The 14,802-nt window shown below is 43.5% G+C and overlaps 1 protein-coding gene across 6 annotated transcripts in view; it reads right to left on the bottom strand.

The window, feature by feature from the left end:
• Nucleotides 1–14,802, bottom strand: part of LOC129701414 (thrombospondin type-1 domain-containing protein 4-like) — a 552,304-nt gene that overhangs the window by 14,973 nt on the left and 522,529 nt on the right. For all 6 annotated transcript variants that reach the window (XM_055642598.1, XM_055642615.1, XM_055642572.1 and 3 more), the window contains 2 exons: nt 12,918–13,097; nt 7,184–7,328 (listed from right to left, as the gene is read on the bottom strand). In XM_055642598.1, the coding sequence (XP_055498573.1) occupies nt 7,184–7,328; nt 12,918–13,097 (325 nt within the window). The remainder of the gene's footprint in view (nt 1–7,183; nt 7,329–12,917; nt 13,098–14,802) is intronic.

Genomic DNA, 14,802 nt, shown 5'->3' with positions numbered 1-14,802 from the left:
AGGAGATGAGGCCTCAAAATTGCATCAAAGACCCGCATCATTCTTATTTCACTCTTACCATCAGGAAGGAGATATAGGAATCTGAAAACCGTGGCCAGCAGGTTAAAGAATAGCTTCTTTCCAATAACCATCAACCTTTTGAATACTACACAACACTAACCTCCTCAATTAACTTCTACGGATTGTTTTGGTTGCATTAAAGACTATGGATTTTTTGCACTAGTATTATGGTGACTAATTTATTGAATTAGTTTTGTTATTATATATTATTGTGGTCATGGCTTTTGCAAATAAAAAAAATCACTGCTCTGTTGTCAGTACAGATGACAATTAGACGCTCTTGACTCTTAAATTTTTATGACCAAGCATAAACACATTTGTGAGGTCAAATATAAATTGCTAAAACATCACTATTTCATAAATAGTAATTGGAGATGAGCCCGGCAATCTCTTGTTTTCTAATTACTAAATCATACCAAAATATTTTGCAAAGGTTTACTGTGCTACAGTTTCTGTGCTGCAGAAAAGTCATAATTTTTTACTTGACATCTGAATAAAAATGATTGCTTTCAGGCTTATCCTTTCTATGTCAAACGCCCTTATGATTGTCAGTCTCGCATTCAGCTCAGTTCTGAAAGTCTGTGGGGATGCAATACACTGAGAACTGATCAGCATAACTCCTGTGGAAATAGTTATATGTGGCTGAAAAATCAAAGCCGCCAGTTATTTTCTTTGAAGCTTCAGTTGTGGCAGGAGATTGCCGTGGGATTTCAAGGTCCATTTTACCTGTCCAAGAAGGGTAGCTACTCCACGAGGAGTTATTGAGCAAATAATCATGGACTGATGTTTCAGGTTTAAGACTGATATCAAAGAAGTTATATGTAAGCCTTTCCAGCAAAAATAAAATGGCCATTCTATCACCTAACACATGCCAATGAAGTACCACAAGACAGCAGGTGGATTATTTTCATTGCAAAAAATACTGAACTCATTAATCTTAAGGCTAGGTTCCCGCTGTGAATCAAAGTAATCAGCCTGAATCTTTCATAAGTGCGGTAAAAATAGCCTTCGATCTTCCAAGGTCCAGGAAGGGTGGAAGAGAGAGACTTCTAAGTTTCTGTTTAACAGTTTATCATAGCCACCTTTGGGAATTTAACAAGGCCTCCTTGTAACTCATGCCAGCACTTAGCAGAAGAGAACTCTGTTGAGCGGGGTGCCTAATCCCGAGTTGTACATAACCCTTTGAAATGAGGAATGTTGGCTAATAATTAGCCTGTTTCTGTCCACTGGAATTCAGGGCATTTGATAAAACAGGGTGGAGCCCCTTTTAGAATTGGGATCTTCTGCAAATTCTCACCCTCAGCTGCCAATACACCTCTTTTCCATCATCCTAGCTGTCACATTTTGAAGCTTGGAGATCTTTCCACATATTTGTTATGCTCCAAGTCAATTCCAGATACCAATCTCTGCTTGAGCTTCTATTGTTTGAAAGCCAGCCTTCCTCATATTTCAGATTGTTAACCTCAATGTTTTCGCTGGCAGTGTTCTTCGGATGCTCTGCAAAGTGCATGTGGTTTTAAACAAATGAGACAGCATTTTTAACAGTGAATATGTGGAAACTGACCAAATACCATTCATATGAGATATAGAAATAGCAATACAGATACGGCGTGGAAACAGGCTGTTTAGCTCACCGATTCCGCCTCGACCAGCAATCACCCCGTACACTAGCACTAACCTACACACTGGGGACCACTTACAATTTTACTGAAGCCAATTAACCTACAAACCTTTGGAGTGGGGGAGGAAACCGGAGCACCTGGAGAAAACCCAGACAGTCACAGAGAGAATGTATGAACTTTGTGCAGATCGCACCCATTATCAGGATTGAACCCGGGTCTCTGGCGTTGTAAGGCAACAACTCTACCGCTGTGCCACCATGCCGCCTCATGCTAGTGCAAGCACTGATCTTTCATGTGTATCAGGGGAGTGGGGCAGATTGGACCTTTGACATTGATTGTCCTGAAAACAAATTCATGGCTGGGGGAAATAATAATAGACAAAGGTCTATTTTTGCAGTAACTTTCAGAATGGAAATCTATCTTTTTCTCTTCACAACTCAGCGAGTTCTTGATCCATGATATTTGTGAAGGCATTTTTAAAGAGAAAATGGTCTTAATCTTCTGCAGGTTCTCTAATCTTGAGCCACAATGCTAGTGATTGTTTTAACATATGCTTCAAGAACCACATTTGTAGGAGCCATTAAGCTTAAGTCAGTATTAATATCATGTCTGATATCTTTAGTTTTAGTTTTTAACTGCCTGCATTTTTGTAGGTGGAATTTGATACATAGTGGGGATGTGTTCTTTTGTTAGAGGAGTCTGGCGCAGGCTCGCAGATTAGAAGTTTCAGTTTGGTGTAGGAGAATGAGTGGAAATAGTTTTCTACCATGATCACGACACACACATGTTATTAGACGACATACCTTTATAAGAAGCTTTTATGTGATTTATATGATGTGAATGGAACAGCGATTAAGAACGGAAAGTTATGAGTTATTTCTTTGTTTTGTATTACTTCAATAAAAAAGGCAATTAATCAAGAAACGATGTCTGGAAGATTCATCTTTGCTGTCTTTTGTGTGTCGTGAGTGCGTTAGGCTATACCTTCAAATCATCTCCGATAATTAATGGCTATCGAAGTTGGACTTTGAGAAAGTTGTAAAAACTGCCGTTATGACATTCATTACTTAGGATGAAATGTCATGAGACATACATAGAGTGAATTAATTTGCAAGATGATATTGGGCTGCTTGCTTCGATTACTTCTTTTTGTCTATGAAGATAGATAATGAACAGACTTTGCACAGATGGACATAAAAAATAGATTGAAGCCTTTTATGGTCTGTTAAATTGTCATTGCATTTAACACTAATGCTGATTCTGACAAAATTTGCCAAAATGAAATCTGAAACCGTTATAGTTTTTACACCCAGAAAGAGGGGTGTAAAATAGATCCTGCACATTTTCCAATGGTGCCAGGCTCAACTGAATGCAGCTTCTGACATCTCACCTTGCGAGATGTACCCTCACAGAAGCATACACTCCCCAGGGTGTGGGAGAACGACAACATACACTTGTGGCAATAATGCAGGGGACACAGGCTATAATGGCGAGGGAGAGAACGTTCAAATTCACCTTATGGAACACGGAAGTCATTATCAGTGGCATTTATGCAAAGAGGGATATCAAGTGGGCGGAGTGGACCCATGAGAAGGCAATAAAGTATGATAACACATCGAATCACTTGCGATTATTGTGAACAGAGTGAAATGTGATAATTTTACTGCTACTCAGGTTTCATCAGTTCTTCCCCAGTGCATCTTGACCTAGTTGATTTTATCTTGGTCTAAAAAGAAACATACCCGGCGTTTCATGAGTGATTTCCCATCAATGGTGAGTGTGGAATTTACAGGCCTGAAACACGTCCCTCCAGGCACATCCTTAACTATTGCAAGTCCGATCTGATGGCGATGTGCATTGCTCTCTCCTGCATTAGCTACAATGTTGGATAGCCATTGTCAAGTAGAACAGCAAGTCCAAAGCATTCAAAGATTTTAAAGGTTGCAGTCTGGAGATGCGCCACAGAAAGAGTATTTTATGTGGAGGTCAGATTTCTTCAAATGAGATGCTACTTCGCAGGAAACATAAGAATATTTCACTAAGCCATATCTGTAAAAAGATCACATTGATGCAATCATAAAGAAAGCCCATCAATGCCTTTTCTTTAGAAGATTGAGAAGATTCGATATATTGACAAATATTATCTTGTGCTTCCACACCCGGAAAGAGGGGTGTAAAATAGGTCCTGTGCGCGAGAGAGCATATTACTGCTTGCATCACGGCAAGGTTCGGCAACTGGAACGTCCAGGAACGAAGGAGATTACAGAGATTGATAGACAATGCCTGGTGAATATCTGGTACTGACCTCCCCACCATCAAAGAAATATCTTGGATGTGCAGCCTCAATAAGGCAGCCGATATCAACAAGGACCAAAAATAAACACAAAAAGCTGGAGTAACTCAGCAGGACAGGCAGCAGCTCTGGAGAGAAGGGATGAGTGACGTTTCAGGTCAAGAGCCTTCTTGAGACACATCATGAAGGACCACCCTGGCCACACTCTCATTTCACTCCTACCATCAGGAAAAAGGTATAGGCATCTGAAAACCACCAGGTTCAAGAATAGCTTCTTTCCAACAGCCATCAGGCTCTTGAACACTACACAATACTAACCCTTACTGTAAACTTCTCTGAAGTCTTTGGTTGTATGAATATTTGGGTTTATATTTTCATTAGTACTGTGGTTATTAATGTATGGATTTTTTGTTTATTACATATAGTTCATATATATTGTAATGACAGTCCTGTTATGATGCTGCAATTAAGAATTTCATTGCTTGCATTGACCATTACTATGACAATTAAACACTCATGGCTTGACTTGAGATTTATTCTTTCATATGTTACGATCAGTGCAGAAAAGCAGAATATCAGGGAATATTGTGTGTTATGTGTGCTCCCCCATTTGATTATTGGCATACCATCCCAGCGGGGAGATGTGTGTGGCCAGGATGGTGTGGGCCCTTGATGATACGGCCAGCCTTTTTGAGGCAGCGACTGCGATAGATCTGCTCGATGGAAGGGAGGTCAGAGCTGATGATGGACTGGGCAGGGTTTTGGCATAATATGGTCTAGTTTGTTATTAGGATCCTATCTAGCATCATGGGTGCAGTCAATGACCACCTGCACTCGTGGGGACCCAGCAGTTCTGGTTTCTCCCTGTGCCCGAGGTGCTGCTACCTCTCCATCCTATTAAAGTGGATAAGATTGTCTCCTGTAGAAACAAAGAACTGCAGATGTTGGTTAATCTGCATGTCTGTAGAGCGTGGATAGATGATGTTTCGGGTCAAGCCTTCTCCAGTCAGAGAATGAGCATTTCAGATGCTAAATGCTGCAAACAACTCTCACTGTTTGTTTAAGATGCCTCTTGGATTTCAGAATCAGAATCATATTTTATTTGCCAAGTATGTTTTGCAACATACGAGGAATTTCACTGGCCAGGTGAGTCATACACTCACTCAAAAACACATTTTAACATGAACATCCACCACAGTGACTCCTGCACATTCCTCACTGTGATGGAAGGCGAAATAAACTTCAAGTCCTTCCTTTTTTTCTTCCTTGGTCGGGGACCTCGAGCCCTCCATTGACGGTACGGTCTTGACTCCCGTAGCCGGCGGCGCTCGGGCCCTCCGCGTCGAGGCGTTCAGCTCCCGCATCTGGGGGTTGTCAGCTCCCCCGCGCCGGGTGATCGAACCTCGCGTCGGGGCTGGTCGAACCTTCTGCGGCGTTGGAGCTTCCCGACTCGGCCTCTCCCGAGACTGCGAGCTCTTGATGGTAAGTCCACAGGCCACAGTTGGAGCGATCCCAGGCAAGGGATCTGCTCCGATGTTAAGTTTGCGCCCCGCGGTGGGGCTCACGACAGTCCGAGGAGGCCTCCAGCTCCAGCGATGGTAGGCCGCAGAGCCCGGAGAAGGCGATCCAAAAATTGATCACATCTCCGGGAAGGTAGAAACTTGAAAAAAAGTTTTCCCCTGGTCCCCTCCCCCCCATATAAAACAAACCAAAGTACATTAAAACAAACTTTTAACAAACGCTAAAAATAACAAAAAGATGAAAAAAGAAACAGACCGCCCGCAGGGCTGTCCATCTCCCCGGCACCCCCTGGTGGTCATATTTTGGAAGGCGTTTGACCACTCTGCAGTCCAAACAGATCTCCCAGATCAGCTGTACCTCTTTAGGTAACAAAAGCAACAAACTACTGCTTTGTGCTTGTAATGTATTGAGAGAGCTGCATGAAAGTTCTAGTGTGGTGTTTTGAGCTTTTTAATGTCTTCATGAGCAAGGACAGTGACCTCTTCAGGTGCATACCTGAGGCAGGGTGAAGATTAGGCACACTTGCATGGATTACATTCAGATATGCACAGTCCATTGATTCATACATTCACAGAATATGCAATTAGGCTCTTCGGCTCAACTCTTCCACACCGACCACGATGCCTATCTAAACTAATCCCTCTTACCCGTGTTTGACCCATATTCCTCGAAACTATGTAGCTATCCACATTTTTTATTAAGCATTGTTATTGCATCTGTTTCTACCATCTCCTCTGGCAGTTCGTTCCATATACCACCACCCTTTGTACAAAAAACATGTCCCTTTTAAATCTTTCCGCCATCGCCATTAAATCTATGTAGTCCAGTCTCCCTTACCCTGAGAAAAAGACTGTGACTACCTGCGCTATATAATCCCCTCAGATATTCTAAACCTCTAAAAGGTCACCCCTCAACCACTTTTGCTCCAGGGTAAACAATCCCAGCCTCTCCAATCTCCAACATAGTGTATTCCATGTAAAATCCACATTGCATCATGTAGCATTATTTTTCTTAGTGCTAAGCTATTGATTTTCCTAGGTACATATATTATATAAATATTTCTTAATATACTAGACGACCCGTGGACCCGTTGGGTCCCCGTTGTGACGCCAGACCAAAATAGTGATCTGAAAATTGCGTCGGGCCCGAAAACCTTCACCCAACTGCGCACGCACGGATACCGTGCCCGGCAACCCTCCCCCAACTGCGCAGGTGCAGCTGACGGGCCGGGAGCGTACTGCGCAGGTGCACTGCCGCCGGGCCCTGGGGGCTATAAAATACTTGGGTCCCCAGTGTGATGCCAGAGATTCCCATTATGACGGCAGTCAAAACGGCAATCTGAAAATGGCGGCGGGCCCGGCAACCCTCCAACTGCGCACGCGCGGATAGTGGGCCCGGCAACACTCCTACAACTGTGCTCCCGCAGGTAATGGGCCCGGTAAGTGGGAGCGCTGTGCCGTTCACGGTAGAAAGTACGGTGAATGGTGAGCCTAAAATTGTAGCGCTATCGTGTACTGTTTTGGCTGTATTTTGTGAACATACAAACATTCATACATTATGAGACTTTTAGTCATACACAGTATATAGATGGAGCAACAAGTTCACTGAAAAAGGCACAACAATTGTATTTTAACAAATAAATTTACACAAAAAAATTGGTTATAAATGTAACGGACATATATCATACCTATCTCTGGTATACACGTGTGGGTATTGCAAATTTCTTTATCATCTGGCATTAGGAAGGAATCACAATTGTCGCTTTGTGTCATGTCATCGGCAAGGCATCGAACTTCCCGAACCCGGTAGCCACTTTCACATGATTTCGAGCACTGAAAAATAAAACCTGGCTGGAGTAAGATGGAAATGTGTGGCGGGCAAATTATGTTCATCTTCTAATACAGGTACTGAGGAAAGAACATTTTCCCCAACAGATTCTGAGTAATTTAATTTAATTTAGAAATACAACATGGAAACAAGCCCTTCGGCCCAACGAGTCCATGCCAACCATTGATCACCTGTTCACTAGTTCCATCCTACACACTAGGGACAATTTTACAGATGCCAAGTAACCTGCACGTTGTCTTTGGGATGTGGTAAGAAACTGGAGCACCCGGAGGAAACCCACACGATCACAGGGAGAACGTACAAACTCAATGCAGACAGCCCCCGTAGTCAGGATCAAACCCAAGTTTCTGGTGCTGTAAAACAGCAACTTTACCACAGCGCCACTGTGCCACCAGAGTCAATTTTCCACATTGATATAGTCGTAAAGTCAATGAGTGCTACAGCCCTGAAACGAACATTTCTGCACAATGCAACTCTACTGACTATCAAATACAGTGCCCTCCATAATGTTTGGGACAAAGACCCATCATTTATTTATTTGCTTCTGTAGAAAACATCACATGTGGTTCAAGTGCACATTATTAGATTTTTATAAAGGCCATTTTTATACATTTTAGTTTCACCATGTAGAAATTACAGCATTGTTTATACAGGTGCACAACCTTTTATCCGAAAGCTTTGGGACCAGACACTTGTCGGATTTCGGACATTTTCGGATTTCCGAATGGAACATTTTTAGCGTAGATTAGGTAGGTAGCGCGGGCGGCTTGAAAAGTCTGGAGCAGCTGCCTCCTCCCCGGAGACCGGGAGAATCATTGTAAATCATTGCATAAATGTTAGTCAGTTAGTTTGGAGGGATTTTATGTGGTGGTGGTGGAGTAGGGGTGAAGGGGGAAACTTTAATTCTTAGTCCCCTACCTGGTCGGCGACTCCCAACCTCGCGGAGCTGGGCGCTCCGTCCGGCCGCGGGCGGCGCGGGTTGGAGCTCCGACCCCGGCAACTTTTGGCTGCGCGGCTCCAAATCCCAGCGACGCTCCGCGAAACAGCGCTCCGGAGCTTGCCGCACATTGCTATTGCGACGCCGCCGACTCCCGACATTCGCGGAGCTGGGGCGTCCGGCCGCGGGCCGCGCTGGGTTTGGAGTGCCTCGCAGCCAGGGGTAGAGTTGCTGGGGTCAGAGCTACAACCGGCGCCGCCCGCAGCCCCACCGGCCACAGCGCTGCGGAGCTTACTGCACGGCGACCCGGTAAGGCATTGACCGCTCCCCGCCTCTCCGACCAGGTAGGGGACTAAGAATTACAGTTTACCCCTTCACCCCCCCTTCACATAAAAGCCCTCCAAACTAACTGACTAACATTTAGGCAATGATTTACAGATGTTTAAGCGTCTCCCGGTCTCCGGGGAGGAGGCAGCCGCTACAGTAGTACAGACCTGGGTTGACCGTGGGTCGTTTTGGGTCAAGTTTGGCGCCAAACGCGAGCTTTGGTGCGCAGACGACATCTGGAAAAAATGGCCGGTTTTCAGAGTTTTTCGGTTTCCGGAACACCGGATAAAAGGTTGTGCACCTGTACATAGTACCCCACATTTCAGGGCACCATAATGTTTGCGACACCGTAATGTCATGTAAATGAAAGTAGTCATGGTTAGTATTTTGTTGCATATCCTTCGCATGCAATGACTGCTTGAATTCTGCGATTCATGGACATCACCAGTTGCTGGATGTCTTCTCTGGTGATGCTCTGCCAGGCCTGTATGGCAGCCATCTTTAGCTTATGCTTGTTTTGGGGGCTAGTCCCCTACAGTTTTCTCTTCAACATATAAAATGCATGCTCAATTGGGTTCAGATCGGGTGATTGACTTGGCCATTCAAGAATTGACCATTTTTTAGCTTTGAAAAACTCCTTTGTTGCTTTAGCAGTATGTTTGGGATCATTGTCTTGCTATAGAATGAGTTTTAGGCTTTTGTTTGAACTTGAGCAGATCGGATGCGTCTATACACTTCAGAATTAATTATGCTAATACCATCAGCAGTTGTATCGTCAATGAAGATAAGTGAACCAGTACCTTCAGCAGCCATACATGCCCAGGCCCTAACACCCCCACCACCGTGTTTCACAGATGAGATGGTATGTTTGGATCTTGGGCAGTTCCTTCTCTCCTCCATACTTTGCTCTAGCCATCACTCTGATATAAGTTAATCTTTACCTCATCTGTCCACAAGACCTTTTTCCAGAACTGTGGTTGCTCTTTTAAGTTCTTCTTGGTAATCTGTACCTTGACCATCCTATTTTTGCAACTAACCAGTGGTTTGCATCTTGCAGTGTAGCTTCTGTATTTCTGTTCATGAAGTCTTCTGCGGACAGTTGAACAATTGACAAATCCACACCTGACTCCTGAAGTGTGTTTCTGATTTGGCAGACAGGTGTTTGTGGATTTTTCTTTATTATAGAGAGAATTCTTCTGTCATCAGCTGTGGAGGTCTTCCTTGGCCTGCCAGTCTCTTTGCGATTAGTAAGCTCACCAGTGCTCTCTTTCTTCTTAATGATGTTCCAAACAGTTAATTTTGATAAGCCTAATGTTTGGCTTTAACAGTCTCTAACAGTTTTATTCTTGTTTCTCAGTCTCATAATGGCTTTGTTGACTTTCATTGGCACAATTTTGATAAACAGCAATAAAGGCTTCCAAAGGTGATGGAAAGACGAGGTGCTGAGAGCTCTCTTATAGCTGCATTAAGGAGGCAATTAAACATACCTGATCAATTACAAACACCTGGAAGCCATGTGTCCCAAACATTATGGTGCCCTGAAATAGGGCTCCATGCATAAACACTGCTGTAATTTCTACATGGTGAAACCAAAATGTATAAAAATGTCCTTTATTAAAATCTGACAATGTGCACTTTAACCACATGTGATTTTTTTCTATTGGAAATCTCATACTGTGGAGTAAATAAATGATGGTTCTTTGTCCCAAACATTATGGAGGGCACTGTAAGTCCTTTACAACAATCCCATTTAATTCTTCCTACATTCCCGTCGCCTCGTTAGACTCTATCTCTCAACAACACACCAGAGACAATTTATAAGGGCCAGTAATTCTACCAATCTTCATGTCTTTAATATGTCAGAGGAAACTGGAGCACTGGGGGTATAACCCACACGATCACGGGGAGCATATGCAAATTTTGCTCAGGTGGCACTGGAGGTCAGGATTAAACTGGGTTATCGGTGCTATGAGACAACAATCCTACTAGTTACACCACTGTGCCTACCAGTAAATGGCATGTAGTGTTTTGTAACATTTCACAATGTAATGCGAGAGCTTCCTTTCATTCAAATTTGGAAGAATTCAACAGGTAATTCAATAAAACAATTGCTTCATACAAGGGCTTGAAAAGACCCTTTATTGCAGCTGATGCTGAAGAAGGCCGAGCATTACGGCATTTGGTGTTCATACTGGCTGTAATAGCCTGTAAACGGGGAGTTATTTATGGGAATTGCCTTCAAAGAGAGCACCATTTCCAGTGGTAGGTGGCAATCAGCCCTTTGGTACAGGCGCTCTTTGCTTTGGTATTTATCAAAACCAGTCTTGTGTAGATCTTTTATTTCATCTACTCTGCTCTTGTACAGCCTTGTATCTGTAGTAAACATTTCACTCTTCTAAATGTTTTTAGTTCTGAAACTGCACTGTGTTTTGCTACTTGGATTAATAACTGTAACCTCTCATTTAGAATATTGCAGCTTTGGTAAAAGATAGATTTTTAATTGTAATTTATATATCACCCTGCAGATGAGTAATTTATATATCACCCTGCACCCCGCTCCCTGCCATGGATGCCCTCCACCGAAAACGGTGTCTGAGACGGGCTGGGAAGATCATCTAAGACCCCTCACACCCCAACCATGGACTGTTTGCCCTCCTCCCATCAGGGAGGCGGTACAGGAGCCTCAGGTCATGTACTAGTAGGATGAGGAACAGCTTCTACAACAATACAATCACATTGCTGAACTCGGAGTCCCGACGATAGATTTCTCTGGTCCCTCCGTCCTCATTGTTTAATTATTCTGTATTTCTTGATTATTCTGTATCTTCTCTCTTTCTATTTTTTTTTTTCTTTATGTACAACTACTACGGACTGACACAAAACTGCATTTCGTTGTACTCATACTTGTATTTGTGCGATGACATTAAAGTTGAATTGAATTGAATTGAATTGAGTGGAACATAGAACATAGAAAAGTATAGGAAAGGAACGGGTCCTTCGGCCCACAATGTCTGATCTGAACATGATGCCAAGCTAAGTTAATCTCATCAGCCCACACAAGATACATATGCGACCATTCCTTGCGTGTGCCTATTTAAAGGCCTCTCAAAGGCTACTGTCATATCTTTCTCCACCATGACCCCTGGCAGCGCATTTCACGATCACCACCCTCTTTGCAAAAAACTTGCACATCTCCTTTAAACTTTAACCCTTTCACGGTGCTATGGCCTCTCATCCTTGCATTTCCACACTGGCAAAAAGATTCTGACGACCCTATCTCTTCTCTCACAATATTATATGCTTCTATCAAGTCACCCCTCAGCTTCTGATTCTTCAGAGAAAATAATCCAAATTTGTCCAACCTCCCCTTGTAGCTAATGGTACAATTAATTTAGGCAGCATTCAGGGAAATCTTGTCCACATTATCCAAAGCCTCTACATCCTTCTGGTAATGGAGTGACCAGACTGTATGCAATTCTTCAAATGCAGCCTAACCAAAGCTATATCATGGGCCTCTGTGCCTGTACTGGCTGGAGTTTTGAAGAATGAGGGGGGGGGGGGGTCTCATTGAAACCCACAGAATAATGAAAGGCCTAGATAATGTGTACGTGAAGAGACGTTTCCAATAGTGGGAGCGTTTAGGACCAGAGTGCCCAGCCTCAGCATAACATGACATACTTTACTTTGGAAGGGAAATTAAGAGAGATTTATTTTGCCAGTGGGTGGTGAATCTGTGGAATTCATTGTTGTGGAGGCCAAGCCATTAGCTAATTTTAGAGTGGAGATTGATAGGTTCTTGATTTGTAAGGGCAATAGAGGGTAGGTGGAGAAGGCAGGAGAACGAGGTTGAGAAGGAAAAATAAATCAGTCATGATTGAATGGGCAAGCAACTCAATGGGCTGACTGGCCAAATCCTGCTCCGATATCTTATGATCATGAATTCCTGACTCTTAATGGAATGAATGCATTCAGCATTAATAGAATTTATTTTAGAGATATAGCATGGAAACAGGGCGATCAGACCATCGAGTCCATGCCGACCAGTGATCACCCGAACACAAGTTCTGTCCTACAGACTAGGGACAATTTACAGAAGCCAAACATGCACGTTTTTGGAATATGTGAGGAAACCGGAGTACCCAGAGAAAACCCACGCAGTCACAGGGAGAATGTACAACCTCCAAACAGACAGCAGCCGTAGTCAGGATCGAACCCGGGTCTCTAGTGCTGTAAGGCAGCAACTCTATCGCTGCGCCACCGTGCCATACTGTACCCACCACAGACAGGAACCTTTAATAATTATACTTACTGCACTCCACTCTGTTGTGTACCATTTGACGTCACATTTCCTCAGGTGACAGATCTGTTCGGAGGCTGGCCTCACCAGGTGGGAGCACTGAGTGTCTTCCGCCACCTTGACCGTTTCATCGGTCTTTTCCAGGCAGACCACACTGCGCAGTTGTGTTCCATTGCTGCAGTCTGCCGAGCACTTGGAAAGGACCAGAAGCACAGAGTCAAGAGTGGTTCATTGTCACAATATCTCCACACGGAACAACAAGATTCTCACTTGCAGCAGCACAACTGATATGTAAACGTGGTAGTCTGTAAAACCCGTAATAAACAACAACAAATGTTCCGCATATGTTGAAAAAGACCAATAACACTGCAAAGTGAAAAATAATGCCACATGTCTATGTAGTTTGGAGCCTATTTGGAGGTTGTAGTGTTTAATAGCCTAACGGTTGTAGGGAAGAAGCTACTCCTAAACCTGGATGTTCCAGTTTTCAGGCTCCTGTACCTTCTTCCTGATGGCAGGAGCGAAATTAGAGTGTGGCCAGGCTGGTGTGGGTCTCCGATTATGTTGTTCCTTGTAAGCATTATGGAATCAAGGTTGACAGACACAGTTACAAATCAGCAGTGAACAGCAGCAAATACTACTCAAAGAACTGAATGGCATCCTCCAGCTCATGGGCTCTGTTTATTTGTTGCCTCAAGCCAACGCAATAAAGCAAATTTAAGGGATACATTTTTGGGAGGTTTCTCCTGCTCATCTATAATTAATTCACCCCATGGCAATGCACAAATACTGGTCACAAACCCTTTCCAGCATTTTTATAGGGATGTTCCTGCTGGTTACAACAAATTAGCTGGGAAATATCTGTGCAAATTGTCTGTGCGTAGTGTTTAGGGAAAATAACTTCATTTAAGTAAGCAGAAGGAAATATTTTTGGAAATTTTGGAGCCAACTCGATGTCCTTGATTTGCACGGACAGGTGGTCAGAATGCAGCTTCATTCTTGGCCTAAGTTCCAAGTAGGTTCAGAATGGAGATGGCCACAGTTAGACTGTAACTAATTGATCCATCCCGTGATGTCTCTATGTATCATCTGTCCTCCTCTGGTCAGTCTTGATGTCTCTTCATCCAACCCAAATTATATACATAAAGTCCAGACCCTTTGATTCAGCTTGTGACATCTCGGTGTCATATCCAGGCCCATAATCCAGCCTGTGATGTGTAAGAAGGAACTGCAGATGCTGGTTTAAACTGAAGATAGACATGTACACCTGGAGTAACTGAGCGGGACAGGCAGGATCTCTGGAAAGAAAGAATGGGTGACGTTTCGGTTTGAGACCCTTCTTTACACCTTGTATCTTTTTGTGTCTACCCAGCGCGTGATGTTCCAACATACTGTCCAGGCCCCTGCGATCAATCCTTGATGGCTCCAAGTACAATTCAGGTCTGCTTTGTCCAGTCTGCACGCTTTGTTTAACTAGCCTAGTAAATTACTGTCAGCTTTCACATCTTTGCTGACTTTATCCTCTTCTGGGTCTTCTTAAATGGAGCAATCTGTTTCATAATTAGAGCCATAGTCATACAACACAGAAATAGACCCTTTGGCTCCATGCCAACCAAAATACCTATTAGGCTCGTTGTTATAGTACCCACCTCTGGCAGCTTTTTCCATATACCCACCACCGTTTGTGTGAAAAAATTGCCCCTCGTGTCGCCACATTTCCCCTCTCACCTTAAATCTCTGTCCTCAGGTTATTGATTCCCAACTCTGGTTAAAAGACTGAGTAATTGTTGGATTCCTGCTGAATTTTGAATTTCTCACTAACTCTGACGTGGTAGACTCTAGCAAGTATCAGAATGTGGCGACACTTTACTTTTTAATGATACCAATACTCAGTGAT

This window comes from Leucoraja erinacea, chromosome 1, assembly GCF_028641065.1.
Source record: "Leucoraja erinacea ecotype New England chromosome 1, Leri_hhj_1, whole genome shotgun sequence".
In the NCBI taxonomy this organism is placed as follows: Eukaryota; Metazoa; Chordata; class Chondrichthyes; order Rajiformes; family Rajidae; genus Leucoraja; species Leucoraja erinaceus.
This window is presented reverse-complemented; position numbering and strand designations above follow the sequence as displayed.